The sequence below is a fragment of the Caretta caretta genome, chromosome 1 (genome assembly GCF_965140235.1).
Source record: "Caretta caretta isolate rCarCar2 chromosome 1, rCarCar1.hap1, whole genome shotgun sequence".
NCBI lineage: Eukaryota > Metazoa > Chordata > Testudines > Cheloniidae > Caretta > Caretta caretta.
The window spans coordinates 179,422,375-179,449,142 of record NC_134206.1 but is presented as its reverse complement, the minus strand read 5'-3'; the positions used below and the strand labels follow the sequence as shown (position 1 = coordinate 179,449,142).

Here is a 26,768-nt window from a genome sequence, read left to right as displayed (position 1 = left end):
CTGATGGCCCTCAGATATGTGTTACTGCCCTCTATATGCCCCTTAAAAAAGTTAGATGATCATGTATGGGAAGTCAAAATCTAATAAAAGCAGTCCTAAATGCCTTAATATCTTTTCCTGCCAAGACAATTGCTGGAGTAGGGGATGTAACGTGTCCTCTACTTAAATTTAAAACTGTTTTCTCTTTCTTTATTGGAAAGAAAATCATTTTTACGGTGTTTTCGTCTTCTAGTAAGAAGCATGACAAACCTGTTTAAGATGCTTTTTTTAAAAAAATATTGCAAGTGGGGGGGGGTCTGCTTTTTCACCTAGAGATATTGATGCAAAGGAAGAACATTAGAGGCATTTTTTTTCCCGATCTCAGCCAATGGAGTGAATATTTTGTTAATTGTAGCATGATTTGGATTACTTTCCACCCTAATAGCCTCAAAGCTCTCATTGCCAAAAATGAGGCCATAGGAGATGAAAGGATGAGTGTGGGTCATGCTATGTTTTAAAAGGTTCTTAGTGTATGCTGAGTGAGCAAGTGAAAATATGATGACAAAAGCTGGTGGTTCTGTATTTAGGACGTTCTTCCCAATTAATGAACACTTGATATATAGAGAATTGTCAGAATACTTTAGTAAAGTCCATCTTGTAGCCACAGAACATAGTGCTGACTCAAGGGCTATAAGAAGGAGAAAATTGGGATCTCATATCTTCAGTAAAGTTCCTTCTTCCAGGGGTATTTCTTTTCCAAATACAGTGTAATCCTTAATGGGCAACTCAAATTCTGTCCCTACGGCTGTTGACCAGGCAATGTCTTTCTAACAAAGACACTTCCTTATCTCATGCTGACTCAATAACAAAGTTCATATAGCTTAAAATAAAAGGCTGAATTCAGAGATGCGTCTGTCTTAGAGGAATCTAAGTGGCATAACTTACCTCCTTCTAGCACCCTCTCTAGTTGTGTTTCACCAACTTAAATTCCCTCTCAAAGTCTTTAATTACTTTGACTTTCTCAGGGCCTGAGAAAAAGCCTCCTGAAGTAAATGGAAAGACTGCCAATGAATGAGCTTCAGATGAGTCCCTTAGATTTAATGACAACTTATTCACACCACATACAGCATATGCATCCTTATGCATCATCAATGAATCGGACCCTTAGAGTCCAAGATAGTGACAAGGAGCAACTCAGGCTGAGATCTTTGATGAGAGGAGTGTAGGAAGAGAAGCAATTGACAGAAGACAGTGAGAATAGTAGTTTCTATGATACTTAACGTATACCTTCTGGTTCTTCAGACTGTGAGAGGGTATAAGTGGCTGTATGCAAGCCTAACTGCTAACAGAGCACAACTGAGCGCACGATTGTCTGGCTACATTCTCCATCATGCTGAGCTCTGCTCAGCACAGGAATGGAGTGAGGGGGCAAAGGTGCCTTTTAAGTCAATTTTGATCTGGCCTGTTCAGACCTGGGCACAATTTAAATCAGACTAATTTATACCACTTACACTTCTGAATTTGGTCTTTAGAATTTAGAGGGGGGGGGGGGAAATGAATCCATAATAAAATTAAGTAGCATGCTGCCTTTTGTGATTGAAATTTGTTTAACTGGTCATCCACTGATCCTAGATTCTGTGACAGTATTCTTGCTCTCTTGTTGCTCTGCTGTGAGATAACACCTGGGAGCCTCAGAAGACTCAAGCAAGCAGTGACCCTTGAAAGAGAGGACTGCCAAAACCTAATGCTGTTCTGGTGTCACCACTCAAAGAACAGGACTAATTTTGGGATGTGCTGCTTACATAACTGGTTACATTTATCAAATGCTACTGTGAAAAGTTGGACAATTTCTGCTTGCAGAAGATTCAGGATTTGACTAGGGAGGACAAAATCCCTGTTTTTACCTCAAAAATTAAAAAATGCTGTTGTGGAATGATTTCATAAAGGCACACAAAAATATCAGTTTTATAAATAGACGGAAAAATGTAACGCTTGTTTTGAGAACAGTTCTAATGGGGATATTTCTGAATATTATTCAGTAATACTTGTGCATCTCCGTGGGAGGGTTCTGAATACTGCAACCTATCCACATCCCCTTCTTGCCATCTTTTCTCTTCTCCTCTCATTCTTTTACTATCCCTTTTATTGTGTTTTCATTTATTGCTTTATTTAAGGTGTTGGGTTTACGGGCTTTTGTTTTTAAAATCCCAGACATCCTTGATGTTCCCATCAAGCCACTGGTCACCACCATGTGGATTCAGTTTTTCCAGAGGCATTGTTTCAAGCTAAATTAACTGCACAGGGAACCTGAAAACTATCAGGAGTGACACACAAAAGGTATTATAGAAAAACTTTCAGAGCCCAAAATAAGCTACAACTGATTTCTGAAAATGTAGTATGGAACTATCCTATTTCCTAGTAGGGTAGCCACATGCACTAAAGCTTGCCATAGGGTTTTCTTTTTCTTTTTCTTTTGGATTGGGGCTTCTTTAAAAGGGGAGAAGGGTGGTTAATCATCTGATTAATGAACTTTGCCATACCATAATCAGTACTTGCTGTATATTTGCCAGTAACATTAATAAATCCTTTTAATTTCCCAGTAAAGGCGGATTCATTTCCTGTCCTGGATTTATTTTAAGTATCAAAGCCAACATTTTTAAACCAACTCAATCAGGCAATCCATATTTAGGCATCTAAACATGCCTAACTTTCAGCATCGAGCTTTGAATATATTGGCCTGCTGGAAAAATGTGGACAGCAAGGGACTTCTAAGAACAGATTTCCTTATATAGACTAATTCAATTATGTGGGATCAAAACTGCTAATGTCATTTACCATTGCCTTTATACAGTACTAGGAAGACAGGCATAGAATGTACTTTACTGGTTGACTGCTATGCTTATATCCTGTAGCAAATTTTCAGACTATTATAATTGACTACATAAAAGTTTGAATATTAAGGCAAACCTAATACTTGTCATGCCTTTGCAGTATAGGAATTTAAATGTATTTTTCACATAATTTTATCCCTAGTATTTAATTCCTTTAACGAGTTACGGGAATTGTAGAGCTTTGTAGATTTGAACTTCAATCTGTTTAGTATCTACAGGGATCGTGACCACAAATTACTAGTACTCAAAGTAATGAAGAAGAGCAGTCCTCTCTCTCTCTCTCTCTCTCTCACTCTCAATCTCTAATATTATATAATAATATAAAATAATGTTGATGTGCTAATTGTAATGGAAACTATAATCCAATATTGGTATTTCTTGCAAGGTGCAAAAGTAGCATTTAAAAAAGTTATGTGCTTTAATGCTTCGTCGATGCAGTAAGCAGAATGGTAGTTTACAGTCCTGTAATACTGCACCATGGCAAATCCACAGGTAGTCATGGAACTTCACTAAAGGGAACCCTTTTCATGCTCACACTTTGTCTGAAATGGAGAAACAAATCTTGATCTATGTGTATGTGCGAAGACCAATAACATTATATACCACATTAGATAAGACAAACAGGGCCACAAACCAAGTTTACAATTATCTTCAAGCAGAGTTTTCACGAACCCCGTCTAGAAATCTTCTGCTTGTAATGAAGGGTTTTACTGCCAAGACTGGGCGTGATAACATGGCCTGAGAGAACACCAGGGGAAAACAAGAAATAGGATCAAGAAATAAGAGGTGATAATAGTGCAGAACTGAAGCAATCTAACAACTTGTTTATAAGAAACTTAGCATTTCAGCACAGGCAATTCCATAAAGAAACTTGGATTTCTAATGATGGTATTACAGAAAACATGATCAATTTCATCTTAGTAAGACAATGCTGGAAAACAAGTGTATTAGGGTCTACAGAAGTCTGAATGCAAACTCAGACCATCAAGCGGTGATCAAACTTCATATTTCAAAATTTTCAAAAATAGCCAAGACAGTTTATAATATCAAAGTTTTGAAAAAATACAGACACTAAGGTACCCTTTCAGAATATCATTGGTGGACATTTTGCCCTTCATTTAAACCTAGATGACACAACAATAGAACAAGTCTGGGCAGAGCAAAAAACCATCAATCATGCAACAAGTGAGGAGGTTTTAAAGATGAGGTTGTATCCAAAAAGGAAAAAGTGGGTCACAGGAGAGATCAAAAACCCATCAAAAAAGGAAAACATATCAAGAACATTGGAAAGCTGAAGATTTTACTGAGCAGAAAAACAAATAGATCAACAGGGAACTAAAATGAATCGTGAAAAAAAACTGAGAAAGAATGGCTTAAGAGAGAAGACAAAGAGCTTGAAAAACTGCAATGGCGTGAGAGAGAAGACATGGAGCTTGAAAAATCTATTACAGAAGTTAACACCTGCAACAAGTCAGCTACGTGATGAAAGATCAGCTCAAAAGATGGAAAGAACATTTTCATCAGCTACTCCACCTGAATAGTCAAGTTGACCCAGATGTCCTTGAGACCATCAGCTACAAAGGCAACAATGAAGAACACATAATGGAAGCAGAAATTAAAGGTGCAATGAGGCCCCTGTAAAACAACAAGGCCCCTGGTCCACAGAGCGTACTACCTGAAGTGTTAAAGCATGGTGGAGAGGCACGGTCATGCTCCATTACAAACTATTTAACATAATTTGGGCAAAGGGTGAAGTCCCTGAAATCTGACTATGCTCAATCATTGTACCAACTCTTCAAAGAAAGGTCATCTGATTGATTGCAATAACTACCAAGGAATAAGTCTTATGATTATTCCTAGCATGGTATCCTGTAGATTGATTCTCAGCTGAATGAAAAGAAGAGCAGAGGAAATCCTTTCTGAGTCACACACTGGCTCTAGACCTGAGCACTCCACAACAAATGAGACAGTTGTTTTTGGTAAAATCTTGACGAGACACACCAGGTTCAATGAACCTCTGTTTTGCACATTCCTTACCTTTAAGAAAGCATTTGACTCTGTCAACTGAAAGGCTTTGTGCAAAGTACTCAAGGGGTACAATGCTAGCAGCAAGCTTACTCAAGTATTGCAGAGTATGTATAGCCTTGCTTGGTATGCAGTAAGGGTTAATGGAGAGCTGACAGAGTGGTTTGAAGTGAAAACTGGAGTCAAAACAGAGATTAATACTCAGTCCAATACTTTTTGCTCTAAACATAGAAAATATTTTGTCCAACTTTCTTAGTAACATTGATGGAGGCTGCAGGATATCGGGGCAAATTATCAATCACCTTGACCTTGCAGACAACATTGTAATGACAGTGTCTCAGGAGAAATACAACCAATAAGCAACAATTAAGCTGTGCACAAGAGCCAGAGAATAAGGATTAAAAATGAATGAATAGAAGACAAGGCTACTGGTAACATCAAAAATCAAGAAACAGGCAAAGTTATTCATTAATGGTGTAGACATTGAAGAAGTAGACAGCTGCTGCTACTTGGATTAACACGTCAACATGAAGATGACATTGATAACCAGATAGCTGCTGCCAGTAGAACGTTCGCATGCCTGAATAAAAATATTTGGAACCTTAAATCAGTATCCATGACAGTTAAAACCAGATCATATCCAGCACTCATTGTGTACACATTATTTTTCAGTTCCAAAACATGGGTTCTGACAAAGCACGTGCAGCAAAAGCGGCAAATCTTTGACACGAGGTGCCTGCACCATATCATAGGCATGACGAGACTAGATCGATTAAGAAATGACAACATCCACAGAAGTCTGAAAGTGCAGTGAGTCACTACAATCATCAAAGGGCACCAGATTGGCCATGTTGCTAGAATGACCCCATGCCAATTGCCTAAAATTATTCTCTATGGGAGAGAGTAGGGTGAGAGAGGCTGTGGCTGTCCAAGGAGAAGGTGGGATCACATGGTATATAAAATCACCCAGGCAACACCCCAACAGTCTCAAATGGTGGCTCTAAACAAATGTGTATGGAATCTGTTTATAACCTCAACTCAACCCAAACTTGGCATTGGAAAAAGGAAATGAGGATGATATTAGATAAGAGATATTTAAATTAGGAATGTATATTCCACAATACAAAACTCGAGCCATACCATCAGACAAAGATGCAGCTTGTAAATTGGTATTCTCTATGGGTGTTCTATTTTGGAAGACTTACGGAAGTGGTATGCCTTGGAGTCCCCATGTTATTTTAAGAGACTCTAACATGAGCAAATATTAGCGGGGTTTTTTTAATTTTGTCCGTCCAAGACCTCTTAAGTGGTATATACAGAAACACTGTTAATGGTAGACAGAAATATTACCACTGCAGTGTTTGCCCCAGCAGGATTTTACAACCTTGTTTCTTGTCCAGTTGTTAGTCAGATGGATACAACTGTAAATTCACCTTTGTATTCTCCCTCCATAATCTCCTGGTAGGGCAAAATGACCTGGTTGATTCCTTGCTCGAGTCATTACAGTTTAAAAACTCCATCATCCAATTACCTTATTAGCTTTTAATTAGTTCAGCAGCATCAAGAACCGAATTGATGCTTGTGACTTAAAGGATGAAGGGTGGACATGGGGAATGGGGGTTGGTGCCATTTTAAAGTAAAATGTGATAAACTCATGAGATCAGCTTCTTAACTATATAGATATTTTTATCTAAAGACTTTGTACAGTTGATCCAGCTCCTGTGTGCTGTGCTTTGATCTCAGAACCCTCTGGGAATAAGAAATTATTTAAACGGTCTATGTTGGTCCAAGTCTCTGCTAAGCAGATACTGTATTAAAAGTGGCTCAATTAGACTCGGTAATTTTGTGGAGGAAAGCATTATCTACTGGATTAAGGTTTCTGAGTTTATGAATTTCATCAAGGACCTCCAATTAGATTTAAACTATGCACTCACAAAAAATGACTGCTTCATCCCAGCTCCTAACTTATAACATGTAACCCTTGAAACTTGTGCTTCATGGAAAATTGTGAAATGTAGCCTGTAAATTAGCAGTTACTCTGTCTTTTGTTACCCTGACTTTGTCACCTGCTTTGGCTATTCAGCTAGATCAATTCAATGTTTTACATGTGTAGTAAAAACAAAACAAAAGCCGAGGAAGTAGTTTTACCAAAGACAGTCAGCTCTGCTGGATCGCTGTCTCGTTCGCCAACCATGTTGGTACCAACACAAGTGTACATGCCAGCATCACTTTTCCTCGTGTTTGAGATCATTAGTTTCCCACCTCGTATCTGTTTGAAGCAAAGAAAAGACATTTTAATTTACATAAACCATCAAAAATAAAGGCTCTTAGATTGCAAAGATCTCAAATATGGTGGGGGTGGGGGGGGTCTTTTGTTTTTTAAGCCTTGACTTTTGTTGTTTAAGGGTTATCAGCCCATCTATTTGGTATTGAACAATACCAATACTAATTTGCTAGTAGGCTCTTCTGAAGTATATTTGACCCTACTTCTGGTCTTGTCTCAATTTTTTGTTTTTGTATGATGCCCTTATATTTCAGAACAATTACATTTCTTGCTACCTTTCTTTGGTGATATATGCTGCATCTGGTACACTATTTATAGTATACAAATTTGTAAGCCTACCGTACTGTAGTGGCACTTTAAAAGGAAGCCAGTTTTACCTACAGCAAATTGATCTCAGAATCTGTAGTATTCCCTTGTACTCTCTGTACTTACAAGGCCAGATTTTCTCCTTATTTCTTACTGGTGCAAATGGGATGGAATCAACCTACAGATGCCCAACTGAGAATTCCTCTGACTTCTATATCAGCCTCATCTCAACTCCAGCACAGGGGACATATTAAGGAAGAGAATGATCAGGTTGATTAGAAGAAAGGCCACAGCTCAGCGCTGCAAATTCCCAGAAAATGTATGTAGTCTTTGGGACCATAGGTAGCTGTTATAAGTTAGAGTAGCCAACAGGTTGCTTCAACTTAAGTCAGGGCTGGAGCCACTATAACCTGAGATGCAGGGAAGTGTAGTAAGTGCCCTGTTACTCTTCCTTCCTCCCCCCAGTTTGAGCAGAACTTAGTGCAGACAGTCTGGCCCACAACACCTTGAATAGTACATATATTCAGATCATTTAACTGAAAATCCTTACACATCAAACGCAATCAAGTTTCCAAAGGCCACCATTGTATCAATTATATCAATTATACCAGCACTGAACAAGTTCAAAATGTATTATGTATAAAATAACCATGTTAAAGGAATACTAAGGTATTATAAAATATAATACTAAAACATTTGATGAAGTCAGCTGTAGCTCACGAAAGCTCATGCTCAAATAAATTGGTTAGTCTCTAAGGTGCCACAAGTACTCCTTTTCTTTTTAAGGTTGCAAAGCCAACTATTCAAAATTTAGGAAAGGCCAGTATTAAGGTGGCCTGTGCAAGGGTTTTACAGATAACAGCCTTCTTCATGACACGACCCTGATTCATTCCCATCTCTGTCCCCCTCAGCTCTTTTACAACCTATTGTTCCTGTCCCTGGTATCTATCGATGCCTCCTCCCTATTACCCCAACCAGTTCCTTCCTCTCCCCACTTTCCCCTACTTCTCACTCCTTTGCATTCAAGTCAGGCTGCCTCCTTGTTCTCCTCCACATCCTCTGGTCACTAACACACTGGAGCATGCCCAATAGAAGATGGAATGTTCAGAGAATTTTGCTGCCAAGCGATAACACATTTCTCCTGAGCATGTGCAAACTAGTATTTTTCAGAAGCTTTTTGCTTGGACAAATTTGGATAGCTTTTCAGAGGGAAGGCAAAGATACATCCCTGACATCTGGGCAACTCCAAAGCATAGAAGAGTTATTAATAGGAATAGTTGTAACAATTCTTTTTAACATGGACAAAATGATGGATTTTTTCCTAACCTTGTTCTTAGCAACAGCTGATCCATTTATGATTAAACTTTTCAAAATATTCAGCCTATAGACAGATAGCATAAAATAATTGCTTCCTGATTAGTTAAAGTTCTGTGAAGTCAACAGCTTATTTTAGTAGAAGATATTAGACAATCTTAACTGTAGACTTTGATACCAGGTCTCCCTATGACTAGAGATAGACCTGAGGTGCACATTTTTATCTTCTTGAAAGGTTAGTGCTGGAGGGTTTGGTTTGGCCCATTGTAGAAACAATCTGTGAAATTCTGCTCCAGTTCCAGAGTTCCAAGGTGTTCAGTTGTGGGGCTAGTGGGGGTGTGGTGCAGACCCAATATGAATACTTACGTCCTCAGTCCTACAGTCAGAACTGCATATGGACACCCAATGTTTGCCTAGTGTCCCAGTAACTTCAGTGAAGTTTCATATAAGCACAAGAATTTCCCCTCATGGAGCCAATTGAATGACAGGGGTTTATATCTTTGTGGATACAGCTATGTAAATTATTCAGTGCTCATTCAAATTCAAGGAGAAATATACTTTTTAAAAACATTGGGGACAATTATCTATCAATGGCATTTTGGTAGGACTTACACTAATTCTCTCTTCCCTGTCGTCAATACGGATTTTATCTTTCTTCCAGTAGATTGTGGGCTCAGGATGTCCTCGAGGAGGCTGGCACTCCAGAATAGCAGGTTCTCCAGCTGCCACAACAACATCGGTAGGGTTTTGGCGAAAGTCATCCCGTAGCACTAATGGAACAAATGAGGAAAGGAAAAGAAAATGAGTTGTTAGGCATTGCAACATGGTAAAGGCAAACAAATTGTTTTTCCAGTAAAAGTAGCCTCCAAGTTAGTCAAATGACAGCTTTGTATACTGTGTGCACTGTAAAACTCCTTGCAAAATAAGTTATTTGGGGCTGAGGGAAGAGGAAAGATGACTCAACAGGTAGGCTGTCTTATCAAATGAATACAGACAAGATGTGCGTGTTTTTACTTTACATTTGCTAAAAGTAAATGCATTGCTCATCATTTAAAAGCAAAAGTACCAATATACACACACTGCTGCTTTTATCCTTCTATTGTAGATCCACCTGCCAAGTGACATCTGGCCAGCCTGATGCTCTGAGGAGAAATATTCCTTAAGGCAGTATTTCTGGTCTGACACGGAACTCTTTTCATTAAAGATAGCAGCATGCTGGACATTAATTGTAACCTTTTAAAAATATGGTGTGCCTGGCTCTTCAATTGGCACCTTTCTTGTCAGTGATTCCCCCCCCCCCCCGCCCATTACTGGCTAGGTGAAAAGGTTCTAGATATGACACCACTGGTATCAAATTGTGGAGTTTTGCCTTTATTCAGGAAGGATTATTTTTTATGATCAAATTGGTGCTAAATGATCAGCGTTTTCTTAAGCTGTCAAGAAATCGAGCTGATATACAGTGTGCTAGCAGTGCTTCTTCTGTTCTTTTCATTTTCTTGCAGCCCTGACCAGTCTTGTCCACACTGCCTAAAAGAAAAAGCATATACATTGCTAAGAGGTTTGAAAACTAAATTAGGCAACACATGCTAGCTTCTTATGTAAATCATGCTGCTGTACAGCAGGATTAGATCCAGCTAGCTGGCTCCAGTGTGTGTTGAAATGATATCTACTTCATCGTTATTCCTCCACGTGTGTCCTCATCTCTAGGTTAATTGACATTCTTATAAATATCAGAATGAAAATAGCTCTAGATAGAGCTACTGAAATTGAATTTAGGGCATTTCCCCTTCTTGAATATCAGCTCGTATGGGCTTCATTACTGCTTTAATGAGTTCCCACCCTTAATGAAACCAGGGCCCTCCGAGAAATCAGAAAACACTTTATCCTAGTGAAAGTGCAGTCAGGAAGAGTTTAATAGAAATTGGTCACACACAGTTTACAGGCAGAGTTAAGTTACTGCTTTCACTATTAATAAAATAAAAAATAACATTTTAAACTGCATATTTTCTGTTCTCTTCTGTACAGACAAGAAGAAATTAGTATTTATATGCACAAGGATTAGCCTCTGAGTATGCTGAGGTGAGAGTGCATATAATTGTGGAACTCAATATAGGTGTGGGGTTACAGTTATCATTCAGCATTTTGAGATACACAAGCAAATCCAATGGGGAGAGGAAAATAATTAAAAATGATTGTGTTATATATATATATATAACACAAAAGGAGGGGCTATTTAGGCCATTTCTAAAGGTACCAAATAAAAACGATAGGAAGTGGTGGGCAACAAACCGCATTTTGGCAAGGACCCAACCTTTTCCAAAGTAGCACATCTGGTAGGTTGAAGGGCATTGTTTAGTACTGAATCATAGAATCATAGAATATCAGGGTTGGAAGGGACCCCAGAAGGTCATCTAGTCCAACCCCCTGCTCGAAGCAGGACCAATTCCCAGTTAAATCATCCCAGCCAGGGCTTTGTCAAGCCTGACCTTAAAAACCTCTAAGGAAGGAGATTCTACCACCTCCCTAGGTAACGCATTCCAGTGTTTCACCACCCTCTTAGTGAAAAAGTTTTTCCTAATATCCAATCTAAACCTCCCCCACTGCAACTTGAGACCATTACTCATCGTTCTGTCATCTGCTACCATTGAGAACAGTCTAGAGCCATCCTCTTTGGAACCCCTTTGAGGTAGTTGAAAGCAGCTATCAAATCCCCCCTCATTCTTCTCTTCTGCAGGCTAAACAATCCCAGCTCCCTCAGCCTCTCCTCATAACTCATGTGTTCCAGACCCCTAATCATTTTTGTTGCCCTTCGCTGGACTCTCTCCAATTTATCCACATCCTTCTTGTAGTGTGGGGCCCAAAACTGGACACAGTACTCCAGATGAGGCCTCACCAATGTCGAATAGAGGGGAACGATCACATCCCTCGATCTGCTCGCTATGCCCCTACTTATACATCCCAAAATGCCATTGGCCTTCTTGGCAACAAGGGCACACTGCTGACTCATATCCAGCTTCTCGTCCACTGTCACCCCTAGGTCCTTTTCCGCAGAACTGCTGCCTAGCCATTCGGTCCCTAGTCTGTAGCTGTGCATTGGGTTCTTCCATCCTAAGTGCAGGACCCTGCACTTATCCTTATTGAACCTCATCAGATTTCTTTTGGCCCAATCCTCCAATTTGTCTAGGTCCTTCTGTATCCTATCCCTCCCCTCCAGCGTATCTACCACTCCTCCCAGTTTAGTATCATCCGCAAATTTGCTGAGAGTGCAATCCACACCATCCTCCAGATCATTTATGAAGATATTGAACAAAACCGACCCCAGGACCGACCCTTGGGGCACTCCACTTGATACCGGCTGCCAACTAGACATGGAGCCATTGATCACTACCCCTTGAGCCCGACAATCTAGCCAGCTTTCTACCCACCTTATCGTGCATTCATCCAGCCCATACTTCCTTAACTTGCTGACAAGAATACTGTGGGAGACCGTGTCAAAAGCTTTGCTAAAGTCAAGAAACAATACATCCACTGCTTTCCCTTCATCCACAGAACCAGTAATCTCATCATAAAAGGCGATTAGATTAGTCAGGCATGACCTTCCCTTGGTGAATCCATACTGGCTGTTCCTGATCACTTTCCTCTCATGCAAGTGCTTCAGGATTGATTCTTTGAGGACCTGCTCCATGATTTTTCCAGGGACTGAGGTGAGGCTGACTGGCCTGTAGTTCCCAGGATCCTCCTTCTTCCCTTTTTTAAAGATTGGAACTACATTAGCCTTTTTCCAGTCATCCGGGACTTCCCCGGTTCACCACGAGTTTTCAAAGATAATGGCCAATGGCTCTGCAATCACAGCCGCCAATTCCTTCAGCACTCTCGGATGCAACTCGTCCGGCCCCATGGACTTGTGCACGTCCAGCTTTTCTAAATAGTCCCTAACCACCTCTATCTCCACAGAGGGCTGGCCATCTCTTCCCCATTTTGTGATGCCCAGCGCAGCAGTCTGGGAGCTGACCTTGTTAGTGAAAACAGAGGCAAAAAAAGCATTGAGTACATTAGCTTTTTCCACATCCTCTGTCACTAGGTTGCCTCCCTCATTCAGTAAGGGGCCCACACTTTCCTTGGCTTTCTTCTTGTTGCCAACATACCTGAAGGAACCCTTCTTGTTACTCTTGACATCTCTGGCTAGCTGCAGCTCCAGGTGCGATTTGGCCCTCCTGATATCATTCCTACATGCCCGAGCAATATTTTTATACTCTTCCCTGGTCATATGTCCAACCTTACACTTCTTGTAAGCTTCTTTTTTATGTTTAAGATCCGCTAGGATTTCACCATTAAGCCAAGCTGGTTGCCTGCCATATTTACTATTCTTTCGACTCATCGGGATGGTTTGTCCCTGTAACCTCAACAGGGATTCCTTGAAATACAGCCAGCTCTCCTGGACTCCTTTCCCCTTCAAGTTAGTCCCCCAGGGGATCCTGGCCATCCGTTCCCTGAGGGAGTCGAAGTCTGCTTTTCTGAAGTCCAGGGTCCGTATCCTGCTGCTTACCTTTCTTCCCTGCGTCAGGATCCTGAACTCAACCAACTCATGGTCACTGCCTCCCAGATTCCCATCCACTTTTGCTTCCCCCACTAATTCTACCCGGTTTGTGAGCAGCAGGTCAAGAAAAGCACCCCCCCTAGTTGGCTCCTCTAGCACTTGTGCCAGGAAATTGTCCCCTACGCTTTCCAAAAACTTCCTGGATTGTCTATGCACCGTTGTATTGCTCTCCCAGCAGATATCAGGAAAATTAAAGTCACCCATGAGAATCAGGGCATGCGATCTAGTAGCTTCCGTGAGCTGCCGAAAGAAAGCCTCATCTACCTCATCCCCCTGGTCCGGTGGTCTATAGCAGACTCCCACCACTACATCACTCTTGTTGCACACACTTCTAAACTTAATCCAGAGACACTCAGGTTTTTCTGCAGTTTCGTACCGGAGCTCTGAGCAGTCATACTGCTCCCTTACATACAGTGCTACTCCCCCACCTTTTCTGCCCTGCCTGTCCTTCCTGAACAGTTTATAACCATCCATGACAGTACTCCAGTCATGTGAGTTATCCCACCAAGTCTCTGTTATTCCGATCACGTCATAGTTCCTTGACGTCACCAGGACCTCCAGTTCTCCCTGCTTGTTTCCAAGGCTTTGTGCATTTGTATATAAGCACTTGAGATAACCTGTTGATCGCCCCTCATTCCCAGTATGAGGCAGGAGCCCTCCCCTCACAGACATTCCTGCCTGTGCTTCCTCCCGGTATCCCGCTTTCCCACTTACCTCAGGGCTTTGGTCTCCTTCCCCCGGTGAACCTAGTTTAAAGCCCTCCTCACTAGGTTAGCCAGCCTGCTGGCAAAGATGCTCTTCCCTCTCTTCGTAAGATGGAGCCCGTCTCTGCCCAGCACTCCTCCTTCATGGAACACCATCCCATGGTCAAAGAATCCAAAGCCTTCTCTCCGACACCACCTGCGTAGCCATTCGTTGACTTCCACGATTCGACGGTCCCTACCTAGGCCTTTTCCTTCCGCGGGGAGGATGGACGAGAACACCACTTGTGCCTCCAACTCCTTTATCCTTCTTCCTAGAGCCACATAGTCCGCAGTGATCTGCTCAAGGTCATTCTTGGCAGTATCATTGGTGCCCACGTGGAGAAGCAGGAAGGGGTAGCGATCCGAGGGCTTGATGAGTCTCGGCAGTCTCTCCGTCACATCGCGAATCTTAGCCCCTGGCAAGCAGCAGACTTCTCGGTTTTCCCGGTCAGGGCGGCAGATAGATGACTCAGTCCCCTGGAGGAGAGAGTCCCCGACCACCACCACCCGCCTTCTCCTCTTGGAGACTGCTTTCCCAACAAATGACTTGCCAAAAGCCTCAACCCAAAAGGTATTTTTGACTAAGGCAAATTGCTTGTCCAATGCCAATTTTTGATCCACAATAACTAAACTGAGAGAAAATAGGGTCTTTTGGCTTTTTGAGATAAAATGGAATATAAGGAAGGTAACCCATGATACAGAAATAACATGATGAAGATTATGGGCCCTAACAATTTGGCACTACAATATATGTTTATGGCAATCATATTAGAAAGACAGTATTTGCCAAATGGAACCAAGAAAGGCAACATCAGCAGCAATTTCAAGGGAGAGGCCAGAAAAGGAACATTCAAAACCACCCATTTCTGGAAGTCTCTCATATATCTGAGAGCTGAGAGAGAAAGAAATGTTTTTGAGTGGAGAAATAGCCCCTTGCACAATTGGTAAACTGCTGGCAAGCATCAACCATTTCTAAAACTCAAAAACCTGCCAAGTGGCAGACATTAATCCTTTTGAAGAGGCCTATGGACAACATCAAGTGGTTCCATCATCATTACATATGCTACTAAACTCATAATTGTTGTAAAAGTTAAACAGATACGTATGACCTGGTTCTTCATTATATTACCGTCCTTTAATGCAATTCCAGAGATACAAAAGGGTAATAAAATTAACAGGGTACACCAAAATGTTCCCCAAAGCATGATGGTTCCATACCACCCAATCACAGTTCCTGACACAGGGGTTGAGGATGAGAGTATAGCGGGGACACTGTGATTGTTTTCAGCAGCCAGAACAGGATCTGAGGGCCACAGGAAAGCAAGAGTAAGTTACAGCAACATGGAAGCTGCTCTGACTTATGCCAGGAGCAGAGTAGTGCCCCAGCCAGCCAAGAATAAGGTTTGAAGTCCCTTTTCCCCTCTACCCTGTTTCTATATCAAGTGTGGCTTGGATGAACACAGAACTGAGATATAGTGGGGAGAAAAACATTGAAATTTGACTCTTGTGGCTGTAATAGATGTATCTAACTATGTACCTCTGAAAGTGTCTTATGTTTTAGGAAATGCAGGAGAGAAAATTGGAAAACAGGAAGAGAAGAAAACAGATGGAGACAAAGGGGAAGAATAGCGGTGGGAGGTGAAATAAAGATGACCAAGAATACAGAAATTATGGAGCACGAAACAATGTGTTAGGTGAAATAGGGAAAAAGAGAAAGAGGGTAAAAGGAAGGGAAAGGAAGAAAATAAGGAGGATGAAGAACAAGAGGATGGGGTAAAAGAAGGGGAGGAATAAGTATGAATAGAGATCACTTGATGCCATTTAGGAAGAATACATGACTCAGGGCTCCCTCATTACAACGTACATTGTCATAATAATGACAATGTACGTTGTAATGACAAAGCACAAACATCAATGAGATCAGCATGGCTCTCCCAAATATTTCCAAAAGTATCATCCCTGGGAAATAAAAAGAAATGGAGGTCTGTTAGGCCATGTGTAAACCACAAATTTTTTCTGCCACAAGTTATGTTGGCATAAAGCCACAGAAGTTATCCCTTGTGCATGTCCTGCTTGGCTCCTTGCATCAGTGCTGCATGTACTTACCAAGAGCACTTGTGTCAATGCACAGAATGGTGCACCCTGGCCAGGTATCCAGCATGCAACCTGCTGCCATCCAGTGCACTGTCTTTTGGGAAGTTTTAGCAATGCATGGTGGGGAAAGAAACAATTTGCATGGAGTGACTGAGAGCAAGTGTATCAACTTCCAGCATGCAACTGATTCCATCCCATAATGCTATCTATATCACATAATTTTTGTGCCTTGATAAAAAATCTCATGAACCCACTTGGCCCTTGTCACTGTCCCCTAACTCTGACAGACGCATGGAGCCTGCATAGCTCTGCACTATTGTCATAAGCATTGCAAGAACAGGACACACAATCTTCCAGTATTTGCAGAGCCGCAAGAACCACCGAATCACTGGCAAACATGACAATTTCTTGGAGGACGAATCAATTCAGGGTTGTTGGTGGCATTCATGGAGCAGCTGCAGATGGTGGAGTGGCACTTCTGGGCCTGAGAAAAACATTGACTGCTGGGATCGCATTGTAGTGCAGGCCTGGGGTGACTAGAAGTGGCTGCAGAACTTTCAGATGTGGAAGGCCATATTCTGGATCTGTGTGCTGAGCTTGCCCCAGCCTTCCAGCACAGGTACAGCAGAAAGAGCATTGCACTGACAGAGGAGAAGCGAGTGGCAATTGCACTGTGGAAACTTGCATCACCAGATTGCTACCAGTCAGTGGAAAATCATTTTGGAGTTGGAAAATCCACTGTGGGGGCCATTGTCATGCACGTTCACAGGGCCATTAATAGTATCCATTAATAGTATCCTGCTAGACAGGAGTATGACTCTCAACCCATGTGAAAGACATAGTGGATGGATTTGCACCAGTGGAGTTCCTGAACTGTGGTTGGGTTATAGACGGCACATATATCCCTATTTTGGCACCAGAAACATCTTGCCACAGAGTACATTTGTTTTTCTATGGTTATGCAAGGTTTGATGGATCACTGAGGAAGCTTCACCAATGCTAGTGTTGACTGGTAAGGGTAGACAAGGTAAGATGATGTACGCATCTGTAAGAACACAGAAAGCTACTAGCAGGGACTTTCTTTCCCAAACAGTAGTTTACCACTAGTGACGTTGAAATGCCAATAGTGACCCTGTGGGACCCAACCTACCCCTTGCTCCCCTGGCTCATGAAGCCATACACCCACCACCTCAACAATACCAAGGAAAGATTCAGCTACCAGCTCAGTGGGTACAGAATGACAGTTGAATGCACTTTTGGTAGACTGAAGGGACGCTGGCGGTATTTACTCACAAGATTGGATCTAAGTGAAAAAAAATACCAATGGTTTTAGCTGTCTGCTACATAATATCTGTGAAGCAAAGGGGGAAAAGTTGCTTCTGGGATGGAGGTGAAGTGGCTGTTTGCTGAGTTTGAACAGCCAGACACACAGGCTATTAGAACTTGGAGCTATACAGCTCAGGGAGGCTTTGAAAGAACACTTCAACAGCAAGCCACAATAATGTGCTCTACATGACTCTGCTGTTCGGGGCCTGTTGGGAACTGTGAGGTACTTGTTGTACATTTATGAATATAATAATGTCAATGCATCTATTAATTTTATGGTGCTTGCTGTACTTTTACGATTATTACCATGTTTGTCAATGATCCTATGAGTCATCTCACACTGTACAGTAACAATTAAGTGGGCACTTTCAGAACCGCTAGGCATGCTGCAGCATATGTTGTGAACTAATAAATATGAATTGTTTCCAAATAATAGAAGTGTACTGAGCAACAAAACCAGTACAAAGAAAAAGCTGTGCAATTTAAAAGCAAATACGCTAAAAACTTAATAAATGAATGGAGCAGAACTTAACAAGGGGAAAAAACATTCATGTCCATTTTAGCTACACATGCAGGAACTGTGGCTTTCACAGGTCAGTGTACATGAAGCTGTGGTTGTCCTTAATGGCCCCTGGTGTGGAGTGGTAGGGGTAGGGTTGCGACTCTTGATGCCACTTGGAGTGTTGTGGGAGGTAGGGATGTGCTGCAAAGGAGCTCTCCATGGATAACAAAGGGAAGTGAGCCTGGGATTGTTGAACCTATAGGTCCACAAGAGTCTGCAACATCTGTTTTTGCTACCAGAGAAGCCCCATTATGTCCTGGTGTCTGCATCTCTCTTTCCTTTTCCTGCTAGGACTCCTGAGCCTTTTTTCTGTCTGCTTTTCCTTCCAGGCTGTCTGCAATATTCACCCTTCAGGCACTTTATTCATGGTCTGATGCAGCCCTGCCTTGCAGGATCTCATTGAACATGTCATCCTGAGTCCTCCCCTCCCCCCATCATCTGGCTTAGGCATTCTGCAGGTGTGGAGGGGGACTCCTCAAGGCCACAGTGGCAGCAACCACAGATAAAATACACAAAGGTACCATTGTCAGAATAGTCACAAGTGAAAGTGAAAGTGTAAATTAAGATTCAGAACTTGCTCCCCTAACATTTTACACAAGACATGATTATTGACACTTCTGTTTCAGAGTGCTTGTGCAAGCACCACTAACAGCATCAGTGATGGTGAAAATGGCCCACCGGGGTGAGGGAAATAAGGAGGGAATTGCTCAGTTGCATGACGCTGTGGGTATAGAGCAATGACACTGAATAACTGGCACCATTTTCCACAGGTGGTGGTGATTTTAACTGATATCTCACTCCTGAGGGTAGGCCACCAAAGTCGTCTGGACCCATACGCTGCTAGCCTATGTACTGCAATGGTGACTGCTGAAGTTAGTGCTGACTGATGTGGGAAAGCAACCTACTGTGGAGGTAGAAATAAGGCTGCCATTCCTAGAAAGCTTCAGGAGATGATGCAGAGTACCTCCATGAAAGTTTTATCAAGATCTCTCAGGAGGATTTAAGGCCAGCCCTGTGTAAATAAACAAAATGCTCTCCCCGTGGTCCCCCCACCTCACTCTAGCGGGGAATGAAAACCTGATAGGAATACTACCTCTCTTTGTTGTACCACTATCTCTTCTAGTATGAGTAAATTAATGAAAAGTCAGTAGCTGTGTTCTGTTAAATTGGGGCTGCCAACAGTAGTCACTATAACGGGAAATACAACTGCACACTTACCCAAGGTTCCTTTCCCTGCATTGTGCTTAGCCATGCTTGACAACTGGGAGCAAAAGGACTGTGGTGGAGTCACATACAGGTCCTGGCTTGTGACATAGTTGGATTCCCCAGTCCCCCATGTTCCTCCTCCTCAGTGTTCACACCAGGGGCCTGTGGCTTGGGTTCCTCTGAGGTAACTACAATGGTGTGCCAGGTGGTGGTCTCCACCAAGTATGGTATATAGCTCTTTGTAGTTAGGCACCAGATCGACTACTGGCCTCCTTGGCCTTCTGATATGCCTGCTGCAACTGCTTTGCTTTCATGCAGCACTGCTGGTGATCCTTGTTGTACCTCTTATCCTATATCCAATCTGCTTACAGATGTCGATGTTGCTATAGCTGGTCCATAGCTGTACCTGCACAGCCTCTTCTTCCCACAGGCCTAAGGGATCCAGTATTTCTTGTGTACTCCAAGCCAGAGTACATAGCCAGTATGGTCAGCTGGCAGTTGCACACAAGAATGGAGAGCTCCTAGATGTGCTTGCCAAAATGGACAATCAGGAAAAGGCATTTCAAACATTCACAAGGCTTTAAAGGGAAAAGGGCGGGGGAGCCTTCTCTTTGTGACCCCTGGGCAGTGGAGTTCACAATTGTGATCACACCGGTCAGTGTTGGGCATTGTGGGACAGCTGGTGGAGGACTGTCATGGTCGACATAAGTAACACAGTCTGCACTCACACTGTATCGACCGCAGTATATTGAGAATGGCTCAATGCCGCTGAGGGAGGTGGTGTTACTATGTCGCTGTAACGGAGCACTTAAGTTGGTGGGAGACAAATTTAAGTGTGGACACATGCACAATTAGGTTGACACAAGACGGCTCATGTCAACTGAGCTTTGTGGAGTAGGCCAGGCCTTAGAGGCAGAGGTTTCAGAGTGGTAACTTGCCATTCAAATGTCCCAGCAGCAAGACACTAAGAAGCACACGAATCAATGGAAGAAACTACCATTAGCTGAAAGTTGAGTTTACACGTATTAATGTGGAAACGCACATGGAAAAGCTGCACCTCAGCTTAGTGCATTCCCCATATCCAACAGCTCAATGGTCTGTGAAATCAGAAAGACTGGGAACTGCAGAACATTTTTCGAGCAAATTATTCACAATTTCTTCATATTTTCAAGAGACCATTAGTGTATCTTAGCAGAACACCATCTCCCGACATTGATTGGAGCTTTTTTTTTTTCATACCAGAACCCAACACTTCTCAGAGTCTTTCTGGAAGTCTACAAATAATAGCTATCTAAAAATTCAAAGGTAAGTGGTGAAAGGCTACAGACAGATCCAACTTCTTCATCCAGTGTTCTTTTTTGCTCTGCTCTCACCCTCTGAGCATTAGCTGACCTCATCTTGGCACTTAACATGGGATGTACAGCCTCCTTTATGTTTGTCATTAGAGTCACTCTACATGTGACAAAGGATGCTGACAAGCAGTATGGCCAGCATCCGGCCCAGTGTGACTCCACATCATAACCTCCACAGTGCACCTGATATCCTCAGGGAGTAAGAATCTTCAGGTCACTTATAAATCCAGATGTCAATTATGGCAGCACAAAGAGTGCCATGCCATCCAGCCAGCTTGAGCTAGGCACATTCATTACATGTGAGGTTCAGAAACCTATGACTGGCATTTTGCTGCAGCACCACTAAGTAGAAACCTTACTGGATTCCTTAAGGATTTGATAGTTGAAAAGGATACACATATTGTACATATAGTTTGATGATGATGTTGGGAACAAAAAGTTAATTAAAGTTTGATCAGTCTCTTTGCAGCTCTAATGTATGGTTGTCTGTAACGCTGCTCAAACAAGATAGTTGTCTGTGAAGAATCATATCGTATTTGAAGTTCTGAAAGGCAATTTGGGAAGTATGCACAAGTATATTAACTGGCAGCAACTACATCCAGCAATAGAAGTATTGAGATAAACACTTGCCGGCAATGCACCTGCTATAATGAACAAAAAAGTCCTGCTACCAAGGCAACTGCTTACCAGCACCTGCCAGCTTAGGCCCAAATCCAGACCCCGGTCAAACTGATGCCCATAAACTAAGGGAATTATATAGAAACCGAATCAGGGCTCTAACAATATGTTTAAAAGATCCAGATTAAAAACAATGTTTTATGAAGGAGGAGGTGCAGGGGTCAAAATTATTCTAGGCTAGATAGCTATCCCTTAATCCTACTTTCCACTACAGCAGCTTTCAAGCCCTTAGGAGAAAAAAAAACAACATTTTTTTATAGGATTTACATTTACATGATGATTACAAATAACCATCTGTCTGCTTCTAGTTTTTCAATCTGGTCCATGTCCCACGAGCCCCAAGTCTATGGTCAAAGCAGCTAAGCTGGAAGGAAGAAGTACAGGCCTGTCAGAAGGCTTGGAATAATTGCATTCTTTTCCCACCAGCACTCAGCTTCTCTCCTTCCCCCCATCTAATGAATGTCGGAGATGATTTGTTAAAAAAAAAAAGTGTCCATAATTTTTCCTCCTCATTGAATGATACTGCCTTAAAATACAGCTACATCTGTCAATCTGATTAGAGGGTATAAAAACATGCCCAGTAAATATTAATGTGCTGTTGCAGTTTGGGTCCTGATAGTTCGTCTTGTCCCTCCAATTCTGTTTAGTGCTTATCTGAAACTTTAAGCTTTTGTACCACAACAATGTTGGGAACACGAAATGCAGATTGATCTCCTCCTGATCTGAGGCACTCTCCCACATGCATTTAACCAAATCAGGCAATTTCACTCTCTCAGCCCATGCCATTGCTGCTTTGGCATTTCTCTCATATGAGGGATGTTGATATGCATGATCAATATGAATTATAGTGCCAAATAACTGCTAGATGTCATGACTTATAAACTGAACAGCCTAAAGATTATTACACATTAGACTCAGTATGGTGCTGGGGGGTGTCTGAGAATGTTTTGTTTTATTTATTACACATTGACATGGCCAAGAACAATCTGAAATTGCCTGAAGAAACTGGGTGGGTGAGGAAAAGAAGCAGCAGTCATGGTCAACCTCTCTTGTGAAGGATATTGCACCTTCTTTGAGGCCATATATGTTCTACTTTTCTGCTTCAACTTCTGGCTCAGAGATGTGCTCCGTTGAGCCAACATAGCTTGGAGTTCACACCAGTAGTCTTAGCAGAGAGTACTTTTCATATCACTGTATGAGCCTGTATACATGGAGCACAGTTTCCCTAAAGAGGTGCTGACACTTCCTGGAAAACTTTGAAAAACATGAAACAATTCTACCTATACTTCTTAATTTCTCTCTCTCCCTGGAATCTCCCTTCTCTGCCCTCCTCTGCCCCCAAACAGATATTTCTAAGGCATCTAATATTTAAACACAGGGAGCAAAACTTTCATAGTTGAGTGCTAAAATTAACACCAAAATCAGGGGCCTGATTTTCTGTGGTGTCGAGCACCCACTGATGTTAAGAGCATCAGTGGAAATTACAGTGAGGGACAAAGCCGCAGAAGTACATTTGCCAAAAAAAACCCTTCGATCTTCATTTCTGACAAATTCACCTACTTCCCTGTTTTAAGTCACAACCTTAAGTAGAGAATTTCCTTTACCCCTTTTCTTGCTAAATATTCAGCTGAACTCTGTATTTAAGTTTCCTCCTTAATACTGCTATTTAAAGGTAGCATTCTCTTTATTTACATCTCTAAAGTAGGACGAATAGAATACTGAAAAATGCCCTGTTCTGATTCTAGCACTATAGATTGGATCAGTCCACATACAAAAGCTGTAGACTTTTGCACAATGTAGACGTCTTGCTGTCTATTAATGTCTAAACTTTAAAAGAAAAGATTCACTTCCAAATACAGAATATGTTAAACTGTTTAATACAGAGGCAAAGTTCGATTCTGTTCTTGATAAAGAGTACATTTGCGTAGACAATACAATTCTGGGGACCAAATCCTGAAGCACTTTCGAGACAAACTCCCACTGAAGTTAGAGGTTCCTTACAAATTCATTAAGAAACTCAGGATTTGGGACAATCTTAGGGAAATCTTTACACATTTTCCATAGCTTTACTGGGCTCTTGCCATTAACTAGCTTATTTCACAAAGATGCCATCCTCTCCTGACCTTCCTCCTTCCTTATTTATAGCATGAACTGCAGCCATTAGTTACAACCCTGCAAGTCAGACTTTTAAATTTGTCATCAATAGTTAACCCTTTTGGAGGGACTTGCTAACATATTTTCTTTCACACACAATTATATAGGCATGGGAGCTTGTTTGCTATCACCTACTCTTGATTTTTCACATGACTCTATTGTACTTAATAAAATGCATCCGGTATAGCTTGGTTCCTGTATGAATGTGCTACTGAAAAATTGCGTAATGTCCTTCTGACTCACTGTGTTCAACTGAATGCAACCTGACATTTCCCTATTTTCTGTGAAAGATTTCATTTGACTGCTCGATGACATAAAGACTGGATGTTTTTCTAATCAAAAATGTAACGTATTTATGTTTAACCTTCCTGATTGAAAACAAAGTTATATCACCTATCTGCACTGAGCTGAAGTCCCAATAACCTTCTCTTTTCCTACCCCCTAATGAATTCTGAATGCTGCAGTTAACATTCAGCAATCTCATTACCCATCTACCATAAATCTTCAAAAGCATCAGTGTGTTTTGACAGCCAAGCAAGCGAAGGGGAAGCAATACGCATATCCAAGCATTTTTTATGAATGTAGATTTCCTAAAGACAAAATTTAAATGATTTCAGAAACCTAACACTGCATTTGTGACAGTGAGGGCCAGGGGAGGTGCTGGGAAATCTTTGCCCCACAATGGAAAGCACAATTATATTTTTCTGATGTTGTTGAGCACATTCTCTTTTGATGCATGCGCTCTGAAAATAGATTGTTAGTGCTAACAAGGAGTCTGCTACAGGAAAATTATATGTTCTTAGAACGAAAGCAACAACATTTATTTTATACTTAAAAGTTCACAGAGGCTTTACAATGAGTTGGCAACAAGGTTTCAGAAACATAACTTTGGAAATGCGTGTACAGTACTTGGCTGTTGGAAGTCTGAAGATTTAACAAGGATCAGACATTTAACAGTTTACTAGAATAGTTATTTAATGATCCTTTAAACTGAAGTCTGACATTAGCTTTTACGTGCTCTTTAGACTTAATGGGCTACATATTGAGAAAACCATAGGCAAGTCATTTATTTTCCCCAACTAATGTATGTATTGTATGTGCCACTGTATGCAACTAAAAAAGTGCTGTATCTTCAAAGGATGTCACCTCCATGAAGTGAATGTGAGAAATACAGTAGTTCCTGTTTTGCAGCAAAAATAAGGGACAAGAAGTTTCAGTACTGTCAAGTATTTAGTGCACCACCTATGAGAATCTTGAAAGCTTTGTGGAATGTCAATTTTAATTATATTTCCTTCCAAAGGTTAGTCATGATGATCAGCAGTGGAAGCCAGAGGCATATTTAAGAAGTTCATTTCTACCATCGCTTTCATTTTGTACTCCTGGTACTATTGAGATACTTTGTAAAGTAAAATAATTCAAGTATGAAATAAACAGGCCATTAATTTATTTCTATATCATCAAATTAAGAACTGTACAGGAAATCTCCAAATATGTTTGGAATGTTTAAACATATGCTTCCAGCTTGCCTGACTTAAAATCTCTCTTACATATTCCAAACAATGAAATAGTACATATAAATAATAGCTACCATTTCTTAACATTGCTGGTGTGAGAACTCCTTCTCTCCAGCTCCTATTATTTGGACTAGTTTTCAAATATTTCCGCATGTCATCAACTGTGTACCTCACTTCAATTTTACTTTAAGACATAGCTTCTGTTCCTTGCCTCTGTCTCTTAATTTCTCAACAAAACGTGAACTCTGGTCCAAATGGCAGAAGCTGCAGAGAAGGAGACTCACACACTAACAAGGTCAAGATTTCATTGGGAGACACAATGGGGAGGACAGTGTGAGGTGAAGAAGGAAGGAGAAAAGGAAAAATAGAGCCAATGGGTAAAATTTTCAAAAATGACTAAGTGACTCAGGCTCTGAAGTGCCATGTTCAAGAGTCTCATGGGCTTTTAGGAGCTTAAATCTCATTGAGAGTCAATGAGACTTAGGTTCCAAATTCATTGCGGGGAGGGGAGCAGTTGAAAATGTTACCCAATGTCTCCAAGCAAGTCCAAGGAGCAAATTTAAAACAAGAAAGGCTTTTTTTAATTGGATCTTGAAGAGGGAACCAATTAATGTTTGTGTGAGAAGCAGAACCTGTTGAATACTAACTCTAGCTCAATATGCAGCAGACTGGATTCATCCCATGAGTTCTGCTGGAATGAGATGGCCCAGTATCCTCCATTTCTGTTTTTGGATATTAAGCAAAACATGGCCCTTTCACAAGTGAGGAAAAATGTTAGCTGGGATAAAAAAGAATAATTTTTCATCTTCTTAATGCCTTATCACTACTGACAATAGATGAAATTCACCTGCCCATAATCCTCTGCCTACATTTACTATTGTGTGTAGGTTACAGATCTACACCATGCTGCCGGGGGTGGGGGTGGGGGTGGGGGGGAGAGAAATGCTGCAACACAGATCTAATATCCAGTTGTCTTGATGAGGGAATCATGTAAGTTATAATTTCATCACTGCAAACTAGGAAACGAAGCAAATATGTGATCCACTGAATAGCACTAGCTGAGACACTGTCTTTCACATGCTGTCTCAAAACTGAAAATATGCCCCTTTGTCATAAAAAAAATAGCATAACCTGCAAGAACTATTTGGCAATTTTTGAAAAGTAGGCATGAAACTTTCCAAAATAAATTTCCAAGCAAATGACTTAAGGAGAAGCAATGTGCATATCCAAGCATTGTTTATGAATGCAGATGTCCTAAAGACCAAATTTAAATGATTTCAGAAACCTAACATGGCATCTGTGACAGTGAGTGCCAGGGGAGGTGAGCATTTTCTCCTGTTTATTTTCAGAGGGGGAAAGAAGGAGAAGTAGGAATTTACATAGCCCTAATTACTATTCAGTACATAGAGCAATAGGGAAGAAAAACTAAAGCAGCAGGAGAAAAGGCCAACAATAATAGCCTAAAGCAACAATTTCTAAAGGGAGTCTCAGCATCCTGAGGGATGCCAGAATCTGGGTGTCCAGTTCCACCTTCCAGTAATACCACTCTGTGCATAAACATCAAAATGACTTTCAGTATTTGGTTCCATCAGATTCTTTAAAGGCTCACACAAATGTTGTGCCATAATATTTTGAATTGCTGTGAAACACCTCCCCCTCCTTGCCCCCATCTCCCTAGATATCCTAACTAAAGTTATAGTTCATATACAACAAATTTTGCACAATGGTATTAGAACAAAAGAG

General features: G+C 41.3%; 1 protein-coding gene across 23 annotated transcripts in view; it reads right to left on the bottom strand.

Moving 5' to 3' along the window:
- The window catches only part of ROBO2 (roundabout guidance receptor 2), a 1,531,972-nt gene that overhangs the window by 182,475 nt on the left and 1,322,729 nt on the right, over positions 1-26,768 (bottom strand). For all 23 annotated transcript variants that reach the window (XM_048868811.2, XM_048868637.2, XM_048868676.2 and 20 more), the window contains 2 exons: positions 9,412-9,569; positions 7,044-7,164 (listed from right to left, as the gene is read on the bottom strand). In XM_048868811.2, coding sequence (XP_048724768.2) covers positions 7,044-7,164; positions 9,412-9,569 — 279 coding nt within the window. The remainder of the gene's footprint in view (positions 1-7,043; positions 7,165-9,411; positions 9,570-26,768) is intronic.